The sequence below is a fragment of the Hippocampus comes genome, unplaced genomic scaffold (genome assembly GCF_001891065.2).
Source record: "Hippocampus comes isolate QL1 unplaced genomic scaffold, H_comes_QL1_v1.1 scaffold330, whole genome shotgun sequence".
Classification (NCBI taxonomy): domain Eukaryota; kingdom Metazoa; phylum Chordata; class Actinopteri; order Syngnathiformes; family Syngnathidae; genus Hippocampus; species Hippocampus comes.
The window spans coordinates 204,426-222,097 of record NW_017804754.1 but is presented as its reverse complement, the minus strand read 5'-3'; the positions used below and the strand labels follow the sequence as shown (position 1 = coordinate 222,097).

General features: G+C 46.8%; 1 protein-coding gene and 1 long non-coding RNA gene across 6 annotated transcripts in view; both read right to left on the bottom strand.

Moving 5' to 3' along the window:
• Positions 1-304: 304 nt before the first annotated feature.
• Positions 305-17,672, bottom strand: part of taok2b (TAO kinase 2b) — a 28,818-nt gene continuing 11,450 nt past the window's right edge. The window contains exons 1-19 of one of the 5 annotated variants that reach the window (XR_002169931.1): positions 15,536-15,633; positions 15,360-15,461; positions 15,143-15,188; positions 14,929-15,025; positions 14,689-14,802; positions 14,481-14,572; positions 14,272-14,365; positions 13,996-14,077; positions 13,738-13,905; positions 13,054-13,260; positions 12,207-12,430; positions 11,939-12,116; positions 11,568-11,696; positions 11,227-11,430; positions 10,910-11,149; positions 5,911-6,123; positions 4,955-5,137; positions 1,559-4,844; positions 305-909 (exon numbers count right to left, since the gene is read on the bottom strand). Coding sequence is in view for 3 of the 5 variants with exons in the window: in XM_019883824.1 (XP_019739383.1) it covers positions 9,119-11,149; positions 11,227-11,430; positions 11,568-11,696; positions 11,939-12,116; positions 12,207-12,430; positions 13,054-13,260; positions 13,738-13,905; positions 13,996-14,077; positions 14,272-14,365; positions 14,481-14,572; positions 14,689-14,802; positions 14,929-15,025; positions 15,143-15,188; positions 15,360-15,461; positions 15,536-15,565 (3,798 nt within the window). In the remaining 2 variants the exon portion in view is untranslated. Of the gene's footprint in view, positions 4,845-4,954; positions 5,138-5,910; positions 6,124-9,051; positions 11,150-11,226; positions 11,431-11,567; positions 11,697-11,938; positions 12,117-12,206; positions 12,431-13,053; positions 13,261-13,737; positions 13,906-13,995; positions 14,078-14,271; positions 14,366-14,480; positions 14,573-14,688; positions 14,803-14,928; positions 15,026-15,142; positions 15,189-15,359; positions 15,462-15,535; positions 15,634-15,926; positions 16,024-16,140; positions 16,187-16,357; positions 16,460-16,533; positions 16,606-16,733; positions 16,875-17,672 lie in introns of those variants that run through there. The other 4 variants (XR_002169932.1, XM_019884079.1, XM_019883905.1 and 1 more) reach the window with 4 other exon arrangements.
• LOC109524536 (uncharacterized) lies at positions 6,775-8,997 on the bottom strand. Its single transcript, XR_002169980.1, has 2 exons — positions 8,001-8,997; positions 6,775-7,195 (listed from the first exon to the last, which is right to left on the bottom strand). It is a non-coding gene; the product is annotated as an uncharacterized LOC109524536 (long non-coding RNA).

Below are 17,672 nucleotides of genomic sequence, written 5' to 3'. Positions count from 1 at the left end.
CTATTATCTGCATAGAATTAGCGTACCATATAATTTGTCCTGTACATGCATGTGCCTTTAAGAGGTAGGGCCTCGTGGAGTTAGCATGACAGCAACTCCCGCAAAGTGTGCTTGTTTGCACAATTGCTTCAACTGCTGAAAAGTACATCGCTGACCATGTTTCCTTGACCACATGCAAAGGCATCACGAAATGCAAAATGGTATGAAAACCCACAATGACATTTTCGCTCCAGCGCAATTGCATCTTCATGACATTTTTCCCGATGCAAATTAAAAACTGAATAAAAAACCCAATTAAGAAGGGTTCGTGTGTAAATAGCAATTTATTATCTTTTTGTTCAAAGTGCCCCATTTCATTCCCAACATACATTTAACCCCGGAGCCCAGAATGCTTGACCGGAATATTCAAAACAAAACCTGCATGTCTTGTGACTTCATTCTGCCTCTGCCAAGTTGACACAAACAAGTCCACTAACACCGCCACACTTTTCTCCGGACAGAAACGAGTATGTTGATAGGTTTGGAAGTCTTTGTTTCAATTAGGAGTCTTTTACGCATGCATCCACCAAGACTCCAAATGAAGCATTACACACTAAATTGTCTTGAGCTGGTGTTGCAAAGTCAAAACCAACGACGGCGGCGGCAATTCGATTTTCCAGTCCGATTCAGATTTGTCCCTTTGGGCCTCCTGGGAGGGTTTTGGACAGGCCATGTGAGCAGAGGAAAGAACCTTTTGGGCATCAGCAGCGTCACCAAGACCTTATCAATAACAAGCGCGGGCTGACAGGCTGCTCACGTCACTGCCACTGGCTCGGAAGTGACCGAGCCAGCGGCTCAGTTGAGGCCTGGCCCTCTTCCGTCCACATGACCTCCTTTTCAATGTTCTCCTCGTGTGCTTTGTGTGTGGCCCTGAAATTAAAACACTACCAAAAAAAAAAAACGGAGGAGGTCCGAGTTCATTCTGTTTTGGGGTGAAATTTCAGGATGAACATAGAATGTCAGCTTTTAAAGTCAACCTGTACCAATACATTTGATGGTTTAATCACAATTGACAATCAAACAGCCCTCTTCATCATGAAGGTCAAGACACCTAACAAATGATCAACATTTCCATGGAAGTGAACACTTGAGTTTATAGGTTGACAAGAGTGTCATCAGCAGACCGCAACAGAGAGACTGGAAGAGTCACAGAAAGGAATACAAGGGGACATTATCATCGATCAAACACTTGATTGACTTCACTCTTCTTTTTAGAGGTTAAAATGCATTTTAGGTTCATCCTGAAATTTTATATATATATAGATAGAGAGCGCGAGAGAGAGAGGTCATTCCAACTGACATGAGGCCACCAGCATTTGACAGCTGAGCAGTTTTTCTAAGCATGCCCTTCACCTGCCGTCAGCGCTTCTCGAACTGCAACCTGCCCCCCCCTGGGGGGGGGGGGGGGCGCGACAGTTGGAGAAGCATCATGGCCTTTGCACGGTTTGCTCTCAGCAAATCAGCACACTCCTACAGCAGGAGTCCAATTTGGCGGACTCTTCAGAGAGCGAACCGTTACCTGTGCCGACTCGAGGTTGTTCAAGGCTTCAAGCGGACGATTACGATGCTCAAGTCAGAGCCGAGCTTAGGTAAGCTATCAAATTCCGACAGCTTCCCGTGTGTCCATACGCTACCTGAAATGAAACAGAAAACGTACGGTGTGAATGTATCTGCAACAGGGTGCCGCGGTGTCTTTTCACTTAAACTGTCTTTCAAAAGGTGGCAACATGACAAGACTTCACTGTTCAACACACAAACATAAATCATTAACAATTATCAATAATCCCTTATTAATAACCATTAATATCTCAAACCATACCTGACATTTTTTTTTCTTACAGTTTTGCAATCGCAGGTTGAAATAGTGAGAACATGATACGACGACAGCTACAATCAGGATCGCCAAGGGTCATATTGACAACTCTTGAAAATGCATTTGAAGTCGTTTGCTCTGAAATCTTGGAATCCAACACTTATTTGAATACACTACGGTATATCAAAATTACTTGTCGGCATCTGCGTAACTCTATAAAACCGGCTTATAATATTCCACACAAATATATACAATAAAGATCCCAAAATGTGGCGCGGTGAGATGGCTACGTTACATTGCAAATAGGTTTGGCGATGCTTACGAATGTCTTTGCACATCGAGCTCATGCACTGAAGTGACGCCTACACGCGGTTAAGATACTCAATACGTCACGTCTGCCGGAGTTATTCATATCATCTTGCTTCTTTGTACACTACTTTCTCCTCTTTACAAACATTCAGCTGTGGTCATCAGATACACATTTTGATGACATGACATCCCTTTAAGAAACCCTTAAAGGCATTGGTGACGTTCGAAGCAACATTTTTTTTAAACCCCAAACACTTAATACAAAAAATGAACAAAACATTAAATAACAGGATTTTTTTTTCTTCTTTTAAATAGCCTCAAGTGGACCTATTTTAGCAACTCTTTTTTTGTTTTCTTCGTTCCCGGAGATTGAATTAGCGGTGCTTATATATCTGGACACTACGTACAAGTACAACGCGTACACCAAAAACAACAACCAAGTGGCTCTTGTCCTTTCTCGCTGTCTTCTCTGTTTCTCCATTCCAACGTGGAACATCATAGAAGAAGACAAGCCGAATCTGCAGCTAAAAAAACACTCTTTTGCTTGTTGTGTGGTGTGTTACATTCCTCTCTCCCAACCTGAGTGGATAAAGGGAGCAGGTTGCAGCTCAAAAAGGGGCCTGGCTTTGCCTTCCGTGTCCACCGATGTCCTCGTGGCAAGACGACATCGGCATCGAGACGCAGCCTGTAATAGCTTCTGCTCCAAATCGGGCTAGGACGGTTGTTCTCAAACTGGGGCTCGGGGAACCCTGGGGTTTGGCCAAAAATAATGAGGTCAATGTAACTTGGGATGTACAGTGGTGCCTCGATTCATGAATTTGATTGGTTCCATGACACATATGTAAGTCGAAACATTGTTCCGCAGACAGGAACTGAAACGCACTTATTCTATTCCAGCACTACCTTCTGCTTCTTGGCCACCAGGAGGAAGCAGAACAAAGACATCTAACCAAAGAAAGGTTTTTGCAACCAAGAATTTCAAAAGTCGTTTCTCGCAGAGGATAACAAACACATGCCTGTAAATATCTGTTACTTAAAGGATTCTAGGTGGCAAGCCCATCGATGCATTGTGTGTTCGTATTATGCTAGCAATCATTTCTAAGGAAAAGGAATGCGGTTGTTTTACATTCAGAATGTAATTGTCTTCATTTTATGTTTCGTTTGACAGAAAATCTCAACCGGGAAAGAGCTTGAAGCCTCAAAATTGAAATGTGAAGAATTCTTCACTAGTTGCCAAACTAAAATTTGGCTCGCAAGGTTAAAAAAAAAAAAGATCTATTGAGCGACGGGCGGCTTGTATTTAAACAACACTTAAGTCAAGGCACCACTGTATTACCACGGTAATCTCGAGTGTCTTTTAAAATGGTCGTAATACAGAAGTAAAGTCTTGCTTTTGAGAATGAGAGAAAATAACCCTATTTTCTTAGTGACGAAAGAAAAACTAACCGACATGCCGTTTTTGTGCTCATGCCAAAGTCATTAGTAAAAAAAAAAAATAGATATATTGCTTCGGCGCCATTTGGAGCCCAGGAAATGTTGACATGAAGGGAGGAGGCTCATATGGTCAGGCCACAGCCTTGCCTAAAAGAAAAAAAATGTGTTTCCGCCATCTTTTTCCAGAGCTGTATATAGCAGGGGTGAACTATATTCTCTATTTTGGAACTAGTCTTTTTTTTTTTTAAATAGTTTAACTGTCGTTTGGATTATGAGTGGGTCCTTGGGGAAAAAAAAAAATCTCCCCTGTAAGGTGTCCCTGGAAAGTTTGAGAACCCCTCGCCTAGGAGTAGGAGAGGTGTGAGCCATTGGAGATGTGCGAGGTGACGGAGGTGCTTCGGCTTAGGACGCCATCGGGGCCGGTGGCCGCCCCGGGTCCCCCGCCGGACGCCGTCCTCCTCAGAGGCTGGGGGCTGTTTCTCAGGGCCATCAGGCTGGGGGCAGCGCGAATGCCCCCGTAGACCCCCCCCTGCGAGGACGAGGAGGAAGACGAGGAGGAGGATGGGCCAGAGATGGACGGCGGGGCCGGGGGTGGCGGAGGTAGCATGGCGAGGGACTGGGATGAGGAGCGCGAGGGCAGGTGATGGGAAAAGGGCAAGGGCAGAGGGTGGACCAGATCTCCGCCGGGTCCTCGCACTCCAGGCCAGTCCCTTTCTTTCTCCCGTTCCCGGTCCCTATCCCGCTCCCGCTCACGGTACAATTGGGGTGTGCTCTGGTGGTGGTAGTGCTGGGGGAGATGGTGGCGCTGGTGGTGGGAGGAAGAGGAGGACGACGACGAAGAAGAGGAAGAATGAGACGAGTGGTGCGCCTCCCTCCCCCCATTCCTCCCCATCGCCAGGGCCATTGCCAAGTGCGAGGACGAGGAGTCGCTCCTTCGCTCCCCTCGTTCTCCTCCTCCACCGCCGCCGCTGCTGCTGTTGTGGCTGCGTCGTGATGCTTGTGGCGGGGGTGCGCCCTGTGGGTGCACCCCGTGGCTCCAGTGGCTGGCAGAGTGGGGGGGCGGGGGCGGCGCGTTGGGGTAACCCTGTTTGGAGTAGGCGTCGCCCGGGAGGCCCGCGAGGGACATGCCGGTGAAGCCCAGACGTAAACTCTCGGAGTCAAACGACTCAATCTCGCTGGCCTGACGCTCCAGGAGGGTGCGGATGCGCTCCGAACGCTCGTTCTGGAGGGACAACATCTCCTCCTCGATCTGAGGGCACGAAAACACACAATGATGCTGTGAAACGAGTAGGAATAATAACGCAGTGTTAGCACCTGCTAGACAATGTGACATCATGGTGAAGAAATGAAAGATCTGACCCTCTGTTCCAGCAGCGCGCGTCGGATGGAGACCCTCTGCTCCAGGTCCTTGACCTCCCGCTCATGCTGCGTGTCCGTGTGGATCTTGATCTTGCTCTGGTAGGCGTTGAGCAGCTCTAGCTCCTGCTGCAGCTGCATACGCAGCACCTTGTACTCTGCCTCCTGCGTCTCGTCCAATCGTAGCTACGAGCAAGACAAAAGGACGACAAGCCGGGTGTGAGGAGGAGTGCAAAAGTCAGAGTGCCACGTTGTGGAAATGCATTCTGCTGTGTTACAAGTTATCCAGGTTCGACATATTATGAGCGTTCTTTCTTTCAGGGAGAAATGAGTTCAGAGTTGGCGTAACACGGGACAACCGGATATTGAAGATTCCAATGAGCGATTAAAAGCTTGTCAGAGTTATCTAGGCACACAGAAAAACGGCTTTACTGTCTGACCTGAGATAAACATTAGTGGCATAGAGTTGCGCAAAGCAATAAAGATACGTTTTAGCCTGAATGTGTGGTGTCTGGGTCCTGGAACGACAAAAAGAAGTTGAATAGTTTGAGGTTCTGGGCTGTAAGTGGACATATTCATTTCAAACAAACATTAGCTACTCATTCTTGAAGTCACCAGCCCTATAAGAAGGCAGGCAAACTAGCGCACACCATTTCAGGTTTCCCTCGGCCACAAGCTTGTCCTCCAAAAGTGGATCGATCAAAGAAAATTGTGTTCGGAAGTTTCATTAGTCTCCACAACATCCGGAATTGTCAGGATTATTCCACCTTCAAGAAATTCATTTCAGTGTCATTAGCAGACATTTGGATTTTATGCTTGAGGGCGACCTGAGGCAGATGATACACAAGACGCTGCAAAAAAATAAATGTATATATTGATATATATCGGCGAGAATGACTACGGGAGTGGGACTGAAACCTGCTTAGGTGTAGTGAGCGAGCCGTTGCTGCGTGACTCACAGCCTGCGTGGACAGCATGTCATTGATGGAGTGGTCGTACTGCTCGGCCAGGATGGCCAGCTTCCGTGTCTGTTCATCCTTCAGGCGCTTGAGCACGGCCTTGTGGTCCGATTTGGGCGTGTTCTCCAGAAGGTGGTTCCGCAGGGCCTTGTACTGGCGGGTTTGGATCTTGCACGTGTCCTGGAACTGACGCTTTATCTGCAGCTCTTTGGACTGCAGGGAGAGAGAAACTGGCAAACTTTTGCAACTGAGGGTCACATTCGAGTATTAAAATAGGTGCATTAGAATACTCACTTATTTTTAAAATGTACTACGGATAAGTACCCATGTCAAATATATTTAATGATCGATGTACAAGGCTTTAGGTTATAAAATGTGATTAAATTGCATTACTTTAAATACAATTACTTCAATGAGATTGTAAATGTTATACGTTAAATGTTAAACTATTGACAATGGCCTAACCGTTACTAAAACGTATTGAAAATGCGAAAGGTATATGTAAAATCATTAATTTTACCATTTAAATAAATATTTCCAAATTCGTTATTTTATGAGGCAAAAAATAAAAAATCCATTTTACTTTGACACATTTTTGAAAGGAAAGAAAAAGGCATAACCATGACATATATTTTTAAGTTGGGTTGAGCTGCGTCTTTGTTAACCTTAAAAATAGACTCACTATGTAAATCATTAAAAAAAAACAAAAACAAATTTAAAGCCTAATTTGCCAATTGGTTTATGCTTGAAGGACCCTGACACAATAACAAAAAAATGACAAAAGACAAAACGGCTGGTATAAGGGGGAAGAACATAAACGACAACAAAGGAAACTGAAATCATAAAAACAAACAAGACGATGAGTTCAACACAGCTGGATTTATTTTGGTATAAAGAAAAATATGACAGCTTTTTTTTCCTTTTTTTTTTTAAAGCATGTGAGCAACACAGCTAAATGTGAATAAAAAGAACAAGTGGCTGCCAAACAATGCAGTACTTTACTGTTCTTTAAAGAAATACTGCTTGAATTTGGTAAAAAAAAGTCGAGGTGATGTGTCAACAGCACATTACGAACATGTAAACATACACGGAGGAACATGGGACAACTCAAACACAAATGGAAATCAACGGCAGATAACTTACAAATTAAATATGACGTGAAATCTCGCGTTTAAAGTTACTTAAAAAAAGCCATATTTCCCCTGAGGGAGTTTTGCTTTTTGAAAAAAAAAAAATAACTTCATCATGCGCTATCCTTGCCAACGCGCACGACGCATCAGACCTTCTTTCAAAATGCACCCTGTCGCACCGTAGACTTGAACCATTGCAGCCATTATTGCAATTACAGTGAGCCCATGCATATTTGCGGTTCGGAATTTATGAATTTGCCTGTCCATAATTTTTGGGGGCGGGGAGAGATATGCTCATTATTTGCTAAAAGCCACACCAGCATTACTTTGGCACTATCTGGTGGCATCTTTGTGCCATGGAACTGTGGATGTGAGTGGAGCAGATTCAACAAACAAAAGTCATTCGTTTCCATCATGTTGTGGCATCTGTAGGCAATTGCAGTTTAGTACAACCCTGGAAAGTGAAGTCATGAACATGCCTCGCTCACAACATGACGTGCTGGCACTCACTGACCACTATGAGGCATTATATTTTAGATTATCCAAAAAAATTCCTCTCCTCTCTCCTCCGCCGATCTCGCGGGAACATGCTCATGCTCACGGGGAACAACGGGCCGTTCTGAAAGTGGCCTAAAGTGGATGCATTTTTCAGGTGTAATCTCTCCAGCTAACTGCACGTTTTTAGCCACATTCCAAAACGATTCTGAGAACTATTGCCTGCGTAGTTCTCAGTCTGCACATTTTCAGCAATTATCTTCAAATATGGATAATTGCTGAAAATTCACTTTCAAGAAGGGTGTCAATGTCTGACGGACTTTCTCTCTTCAACATCACCCCGCGCGAATAGCGAGGGCTCACTGTATTCTGTAGCTTTTTTGGTCCATCTTAATGGACGTTTGGTATGACTTCGCATGAAATGAAACAAAAGCACTTTCACTTTGACTTCATCTAATTTCTCACTCGGGAATCATTCAGGTCTTTTGGATGCAATCTTCTGTGTTTAAATCGCTTGTGTCGCTTCATAGAAATAAAAACTTCCACTATAGTTGGAAAATATTATGGTAAGACTTTCCACTCTTCACTTAAAAGTCTCTTCAAACAATATTTTAAGGCATTTGTGCAAATATTTATTCAAAGGCACTCAACGGCTTTACGTGCCTATTAAAAAAAGACGAACTGTTTACATGGTAAAACCTAACATGATTATTGCATAAAGAGCAATAAAAATTGATATTGGACTCAAATATTATCTGACATCTGGATAATTATGCTGCACGCTAGATTTGACTCTGACGATTATTGCACGTTGTTATTCACCGAGAAATTGGTAGTCCGCATTTAATACCGTCATCATATTTGTTCCAAATATAAAGTAAAAACACCTACATAACTAAATTAAAAAAAAAAAAAAAAAAGATTGCACAGACATGGTCATAAAAACTTCAAATTGTCTTACAAATTAAGAACAAAACATACTGTAAATGTAAGGAACTTTTACAAAAAGCAAAATAACGAAAGGTTTAAAGCTCGATCGGGGCTTGGGAAGGTCACTGTGTGATGGAGGCTGCAGCGCAGCAGCTAAAAAGTGAGCGGCTAGGAGCGGCGCACGCAGAACCTGACAATCCAGCAAGCATTTCTTCTTTCAATTTTCAAAAGGGAATCGAAAATCACAATATGTAAAAGGCTCCGATACTTTGGTATTTAAAGCTATCAAAAACGGGGAAAAAAATGTACTAGATCTTTTCAGATGATTACAATATTCTGTTCTTAATATATGAGTCTGGACTGAGACACGAATGTAGCTTTACTTCTGGTTCTTCCTAAAACTTCCAGCTCACGTAAACCTGACCATTTAAACATTCAAATCAAATTTACTCCTTTGGGCCTGTTTTTACAGTTCATTCTTTTTTTTTTAAGCCTAAATATATTATTTATGTTTGTTCTTTTTTTATAATACAACCTCCAACTTTCTTTTCCTTTGGGCCTGTTTTTACAGTTCATTCTTTTTTTTAAGCCTAAATATATTATTTCTGTTTGTTCTTTTTTTTATAATACAACCTCCAACTTTCTTTCTACTCTCATCTCCAGGGCCGCACCTTCCCCCTGACAAACCTTCCCGAGGACGTTCTCCTCAGAGCGCACTCCCAGCGGGTGTCATCACGGAGCACCCGCTCCCTCTCCTCCCTGCGCCGCCTCTCCCTCTCCCGCCTCACTCTTTCCCTCAGCCTGGCTTCCCTCACCTCGCGGGGCAGAAGTAGGGGCAGCCGACTGGGCCGCCACTTCTTCAAAAGCCCAGCATACCTCAACCAACGATCAACGCTGACTGGAAGCTTTTGGACCAACATCCCAGCCAGATTGAGCACGAGTGAATTCGCCACGTCGGCGAGGACCCCCAGCGGGCGCCGGACAAAGTGCTTCACCCAGAGGAGGGCCCGCGCCAGACGGGAAGGCCGCCCGCTGCGAGCCTGCTGATTTATTGGGAGGCTCTTGAGGGGGACGGGGATTTTGGAGCGCCGCACCCCCCAGTTGCGCCCCGCTTTGGGAAACATCTCGTAGAGGCTGCGCTCGGCCACGCCGCCGAGAAGCGACTGGCACACGGCGAAGAGCGGCCGCGGCAGGCGGAAAAGGACACGCATGCAGAGCCGGTTGACTCTGCGGGGGGCGCGCTGGAGGAAGCGGCGGGCCGGCCGCACCACCAGTACCACCAGCAGGTAGAGCGACAGGAAGAGAGAGGGTGAGCTCAGGAAGGACGCGGACACCAAAATCATGGGGATGTAGTACATCCCCAAGCTGAGGGACAGCCCCAAACTCATGAGGCCGCTGGCCCACAGGCTGAGCGACAGATAGGAGGAGAAGGAGAGCGAGAAGCAGGAGCGCAGAAGGAGGTAGGAGAAGAAATGGGCCAGGAGGGCCAGCTCGGCGGAAAGGAGGAGAGACCCGAGAGAGGGCGGCGGGGGCGAGCGGCGCAGAGACAAAAGAAAGACGCACAGCAGGAGCAGCGTGAGGTTGCAGGGCCGGGCGGCAGCCCACAGCGAGAGGAGGAGGCACACCGAGTGAGAGAAGAGCCACGGGAAGGAGGACGGGGGAGGAGGCGGGGGAAGGACGCTGGGGATGGCGTCCAGCTCCTCGGGAACATCGGGGAAGTAGAACTCGGACAAGTCGTCCGGCTCGCGGGTGCGTCTCTTTTCTTGGGACAGGGAGGCGATGAGCTCGGATGGGCAGCCGTCAGCAACGCCTCTGCCTTCCTCCTCCTTGTTTTCCCACTGAACTCCTTCAACCTCCCTCGCCTCTTCCCATCCCTCGTGCTCATCAGAACCTCTGCGATTCAGTTTCACGTCATGCTCATGGTCTACATCCTTGGTCAAAACTTCCTCCTCGCCTCTAAATTCTGGACGATTTTCCTCGTTTTCACGGCTGTTTGACGTCATGTCATCATCCAGCGCATATATGGCGCCCCCGCTCGAATGTTCATCCTCCTCTCTAAATTCTCCGCCATTTTGCTCGGCTTCCCACCGAAGCCCTTCCACTTCCCTCGCCTCCTCCCATCCTTCTTCTCTTTTTGGCTTCAGATCATCATCATCATCGTCATGGTCTATATATTTGGTGCCCTGGTTATTCGCTTTGCCCAGTATCTCTTTGGTCACATCTAAGTCTCCTAACTCCAACCCGTCGCGATCCCTACTTAGGTTCTCTGTTGTCTGAACTCCTCCTATCTCCCAGCACTCTCTTCTGTACGGCTTCATGTCATCATCATCATCATTATCATCATCACGTACATATTTGGTGTCTCGGTCATCCTCCTCACTCATCTCTAACTTTTCTAACCGGGTCTCTTCTCCTGGGCCCATTGTGGTCTGGTTATCACTCACTTTGAGGCTCTTGGGCTGCTGTCGGACCTCCACGGCGTGCTTCTGGCGCAGCTCCTGCTCGCGCCGCTTGTTGTACTCCATCTGGTTGGTGAGCTCCGTCTGGTGCTGGGTGCGGATCAGCTCGGCGCGGGTGCGCTGCACCAGGCTCAGCTGGCGGAACTCAAGCTCCTGTGTGGACTCGTGGTGGCGCAGCAGCATGGCGCACTCCAGGTCCTTCAGCGTCTGCTTCTTGTTCAGCTCCTGGCGGAGAAGGACAAACACAGAGAACATCCAGCCGTTTGTGAATGCAACTTCTCTTCAAGCTCACTCCGGGTTACCTCTCGGAGGAGATCCTGCTCCAGGTTGTGGCGTGCCAGCAGCATCTTTCTCTTGTACTGGCGGCTCTGGAGCTCATAGTACTGCCTCTGCCTCCTCAGCAGGCCCGACTCTTCCTCCGCCTGGAGCTGCTGCAGACATTCCTTCTGGTGCACCAGCCACTCTTGCTTCTCCCGCTTTGGCGTCGACTGGTTCTCGTTCAGCTCCTTGAGCGACAAGAGTATGCAAAGATGAATGTGGACTTCTGATGGACTGAAAAAGCTTGATTCGCGCTGACTTGACAAAAACTTTTGGGATTGCACCAAAGGTTCGATGGGATGCAGATGAAAGATGCTAAAGACACCTCTTTGAGTTGTTCTTTGCGCTGTCGATACTGTCGTTTCTGCGACTCCAGCAGACTCGTCAACTCCTTCTTTTGCTGGCCGAGTATGTGTTGCTGGAACTTCTTCTCCTCGGTCAGGACCGCCTTAGTCTGGGGAGACAAAGGATAGATACTTCTCAAATTCACATCCGGTGTATTTTATTCAGTATCAAATTATCCTAGAGCCAAACATTTTTACGGTTACATATAGGCAATTAGAAACATTTTTAATGGGGGTTGGGGGGGGTGTTCCAATTAGCATTTTGGGGGTTTGCCAAAGGACGTACAAGCGAGCATCCTCTCACTTCCGGAGCATTGATCAAAAATACCACATCTGTAACGAAATGCCTCACCTCCTTGTCCATGATGGCAGAGTGCTTCTTGCACAACTTTTCACCCTCCATAGAGAAGCTGTTCCTCTGGTTCTCCAGTTCCTTGTCCAGTCTCAACTGGTGTTCGTCCATTTCCGCTTTTAGTTTGTTTTCAAGACCCATCAACTGTTTCTGGTGCTGCCGACGCATACGCTTGTACCTGCACGGACCGAAAGACCAGCAACTCAAGAGATGGTCGAGAGCTCCCTTTTCGCTCAACCTCACAATGGGAGCCAAAATGTCGCTTTACCCAGACATCTGCTCTCTCAGCGCCGACCCCTGCTCATGTTCTTGGATCTGGCGGGTGACGAGCGAGGCAGTCCGGATAGTGGCGAAATGATCACGGCCTCGACGGCGCCTCCCGCCTCCTCCACCACCTCCACCTCCCCCGGCCCCACCTCCACTGACAGATGACGCATCTCGTTGCAAGTCCACCTCCGGCTGGTAGGGGTCATCATAGATGTTGTCGTGGCTCTGAAAAGGGAGACAACGGTGGACAGGTTCAATTCTGCTTCAATCGAAATCTATTGCAGGGCAGGAGTGGCATTATCCAGGGTGGACCAAAAGTTTTGAATATATACTTCATTGATGATGTTACATTTACAGTCTCTTTCCTTTCTGACCGCCTGCCTTCCTTCCATCCTTCTCTCAGGGGAGCTCTTTATTCTTGCATCCTTACATCCATCCGTCATTTGCTGAAAGTTGCTTTTCTGCCTTTCTACCTACTTTTCCTTCCTTTCTGCCCTCTTTCCTGCCATCCTTGTCCTCAGGCACCCTTTTTATTCATGGATCCTTATTTCTTTCATCTGGACATCAAATTATTTGTCATTTTTTACCTTTTTTTTCTTTTTTAATGAACAAGTTCATTTAAGGTGGACATACACTTGTGGCCCATCCTGCATGCATATTGACGCAAGGTGATTGTTATTCGGTATGTCGAACAACCACGAGCAATGAGCATGTGTCGCAGTGACTTACCTTTTCCTGGAGGTGGCGCAAGGCTACGCAACGAGTCCAGTCAGCCTCATAAGTGGGACTCATAATGGGAGGCATGACAGAAATATTGCATGGCAAGAGTAAACGGGGATGGGACTGACCAGGGGCTTGTGCAGGATGGAGCTGTTGGAGGTGACGGTGTGCTCGCCCTCCTGCATCATGGCCATCTCGCCGCTGTCGTCCGAGCCGTCGGCCAGGCTGTTGACCGAGCTGCTTTGGGAGCTGGCGCTGATGGACATGGACGGTAGCGAGTGGGAGCTTTCCATGCTGTTGACTGTGCCCGTGCGCAGCATGTACTGCTCCACATCCTGAAAAGATGCAGTCAAATCATTTCAGTTAGCAAGTGTTGATCAAGTAAAACATTTGAAAGATGGCTGCTTTTTTTCATGAATGAAGGTCGATGGGCATTAAGAATCTTTATACCTTGGACTTTGAAATCAGCCTAAAATATGATGAAAATAGTGCACCCCGACATTCCCCGAATTCCATTATTTCCTTTTGATGAGGAGCCAACCGGTGTGAAAAGTGATGGCAACAAAGCCTTTTTGTATGGAAGGGAAGTGTACATTGAGGGCTCAGCTACAAAGGCAGGATGGGCCAAAAAAAAAAAAAAAAACGCAGTTCTCAGATGCAGATGCTTTTGTTCCACTTTAGACTGTAGAGCAAGAGTTCAAATTTAGGGTGGCCACGTTGTGCTCCAACATGTCGGGCAGCACTGAGCTTGTTTCATTGACCGTGACACCTCGCACTGTCGTGTGCTCGCTGCAAAAGATTCCCACCCTTACCTCTTCCTCATCAGCCCCTTCAGGTGCGGGTCCATTGTGTGCCTCGTGGAAAAGGATTTTCTTCATCTTCCGGTACTGAAGGTTGTCCAGCTCGCGGACAGCGTCCTTGGTGCGTGCAATGAGGTCCATCACGCTGGTCATGGGACGCTCTCTGCATAGGAAATGATGCTGGAGAGGAGAAAGGAGTTTCAAGAAAACGCAGATGTTAGAAGAGCACACACACTGTGGTAGCTGTCTGAGCTTCGTGTGGATGTGCACCTTGAGCAGCACATCGGAGGTAGGTCTGTCCTGGGCAATCTTCTGCAAGCACGAGTCCACAAAATTGCGGAAGTAATCTGACCTAAAAGACAACGCAAACATGATCATTTATCTGGACATGCGACAAAATGCACTACTGAAAGTTGTGGCCTGTCTTTCTTTTTTTCACAAGGAGGAGAAAGTGTTGTTTCTAGTATTGATTATTTTAGCTGTCGCCAAGTAAAGGATACGTGTGTGTGTGTGTGTGTGTGGGGGGGGGGGGTGTCTGTTTCTCACCAGTGATTCGACTGCAACACGGGGCTCTCATTCTGTGCGATGTGGTATAAGGCACTCATAGCATTCATGTTAAAGAGAGGAGGCTTCCGTTCCGCTAAACGGGAACAAAGCGCAACATAGTGAGACGAAGATGCATCGTGGTGCAAAAAACACAAACAAAACCATCGTGGGTCAACACACTTTATGACCAAAGAGCGTCCACCTCTTACCCAGCTCTATGCAGGTAATGCCAAGTGACCACACATCCACCTTTCCGTCGTACTGACCCTCATCCATGGCCAGGATCACCTCGGGTGCCATCCTGCGTGAAGGAGACAAAACAAACATGTGACCACTTCCTGCTTTGCAGACTTCACACAGTGTGAACGCGCCCTTCACGGAGCACAAAAAGGCCACCCACGATCCAAGCTGTCCTACCAGTAAGGTGTTCCTACAAAAGAGTTGGCCGGAGCGACAATGGACGCAGAACCAAAGTCTCCCAGTTTGACTTGACCGGGCTCTGTGAGCAAGATGTTTCCTGCTTTCACATCCCTGAGTGGAACAATAAGAGAAAACCGACAGCTCAGCATCACGGCGATGACGACGACAGAAAGGAAAAGATTGGCTGACATGCCAAGAATCCAGTGCAGACGCAGCCAGGTTGACAAAGCGGCCTACCTGTGAATCATGTTGTGAGAGTGAAGATAGACCAGTCCCTGCAGTGCACCATGGGTAATTGCAGCTATTTCCACTTCCTGGAGGGGCTTCTTGTGGACTATGTGAAGAGATGACACAAGATATCAAGCTTTGAGTATTAAGATGACAAAAGGCAGACCATGGTTTAGTCACCATTTGCATCACACAGATGACAAAACGGTTCTTTCCTTCTCACCTTCCAAAAGGTCCGAAGCCGAGCCCAAGCAGTACTCCATCACCAGCTGGCAGGGACACAGTCAGTGTTGTGAGTGCACAATGCTATTTTTGGCTCACAAAGAGCACAATTCACACCACTTGTCCCCGCTAGAGATTTTCCAGCTGCACTTTTGAATGACGACGTAGACTGACAGGTGGTGGGAGTGTTCGTCACACACGCATTTCACAGCGCTTACCCATGCCGTGTGCTCCCTCAGGTAGCAGCCATGGTACTCGACCGTGTTGGGGTGCCGCAGTTTCTGGAGGAACTTCACTTCCTTGATGATATCTTGCCATTTCTACAACACACCCAGAGTGCGAAATGAGCCGGCATGGTAGAAATTTGCAAGTTGCTGATGACCGTGACTGTTACCTCATTGGACTGCTTGCCACTGTAAGACATCTTCTTGATGGCCACCACCTCATTAGTGCGGATGTCATGGGCCTAATAACGACAAGGATGATTACACAAACCTGAAGTCATCTTTAACATCCAATAATTTAGCCTTGGCAACTAAAATCCTCAGTAAGGTGTTCCTACAAAAGAGTTGGCCGGAGCGACAATGGACGCAGAACCAAAGTCTCCCAGTTTGACTTGACCGGGCTCTGTGAGCAAGATGTTTCCTGCTTTCACATCCCTGAGTGGAACAATAAGAGAAAACCGACAGCTCAGCATCACGGCGATGACGACGACAGAAAGGAAAAGATTGGCTGACATGCCAAGAATCCAGTGCAGACGCAGCCAGGTTGACAAAGCGGCCTACCTGTGAATCATGTTGTGAGAGTGAAGATAGACCAGTCCCTGCAGTGCACCATGGGTAATTGCAGCTATTTCCACTTCCTGGAGGGGCTTCTTGTGGACTATGTGAAGAGATGACACAAGATATCAAGCTTTGAGTATTAAGATGACAAAAGGCAGACCATGGTTTAGTCACCATTTGCATCACACAGATGACAAAACGGTTCTTTCCTTCTCACCTTCCAAAAGGTCCGAAGCCGAGCCCAAGCAGTACTCCATCACCAGCTGGCAGGGACACAGTCAGTGTTGTGAGTGCACAATGCTATTTTTGGCTCACAAAGAGCACAATTCACACCACTTGTCCCCGCTAGAGATTTTCCAGCTGCACTTTTGAATGACGACGTAGACTGACAGGTGGTGGGAGTGTTCGTCACACACGCATTTCACAGCGCTTACCCATGCCGTGTGCTCCCTCAGGTAGCAGCCATGGTACTCGACCGTGTTGGGGTGCCGCAGTTTCTGGAGGAACTTCACTTCCTTGATGATATCTTGCCATTTCTACAACACACCCAGAGTGCGAAATGAGCCGGCATGGTAGAAATTTGCAAGTTGCTGATGACCGTGACTGTTACCTCATTGGACTGCTTGCCACTGTAAGACATCTTCTTGATGGCCACCACCTCATTAGTGCGGATGTCATGGGCCTAATAACGACAAGGATGATTACACAAACCTGAAGTCATCTTTAACATCCAATAATTTAGCCTTGGCAACTAAAATCCCGGCTACGTTTCCACCAGTGCTCGTAGAAATACAGAGAAACACAACTCACAAAGTACACAGCTCCGAAGCTCCCATGTCCAATCTCCCTCAGGTCGGTGAAGAGCTTCTCAGGATCCTCCCTGCAGAAGAGCTCAGCCACCTCCGGGTCCTTCAGGCTCCCGGCCCGCACACTCGACGGCATGACCAGCGCCTAGTCAAGAGGGGTGCAGGAACACAAGGGGTGAGCGCTTTCAGGGTTTCCAGCATAATTTTGCGACTGCAAACAAAACCATAAACGTCTTGCTACCATCATTCCTGGCTGACAACATTGTCATGGTTATCAAAGTGATTAGCTCTAAAGATTAAAATGTGTTCATTACTCTTATACTCATCAATCTAAAATAATATACACAATTAAATTTAACATCCACGGCAGGAAGCAGCTCAATTTTGACCAAAGTCCAGAGTTGAAAAATAATACACGGTATATTTTGATGACATACTGGTATATTACTCAACGACATGAAATGAACAGACATCAGACAGAAAAGCTTTCCGGCACAGCCGTGTCACTGCTGTTAATGGGGAAGCTGGTTGTTCCCTTTGAAGCAGACGCTTCAATTTTGCAACCAAGCCTAAAGCAAGTACTCAACTCGATTATAACAGGAAGCTATCCATCCATGGCAATGTCGTTCCAAATAAATGCTGCACACACACACATTATATATATATATATATATATATAAATGTGCACGTGAAATGTCAACTAAAAGTACACAGCGCTAAAAAAAATATCCAAAGAATAGGGTAAGAGAGCAAAGTGGTTTGCAGATACAGTTTTTAATGTATCACAACAATGAGCAACAAACATACTTGATGAACTATTTCCAGAAGTTGTTCAAATACCATCTACAATAAACGTCATTTCAACTATGACAACAGGTCTGTGACAAAAAAAAAACAAAACAAAAAAAAAAAATAAAATAAAATAAAAGGTTCAAAACCCTTG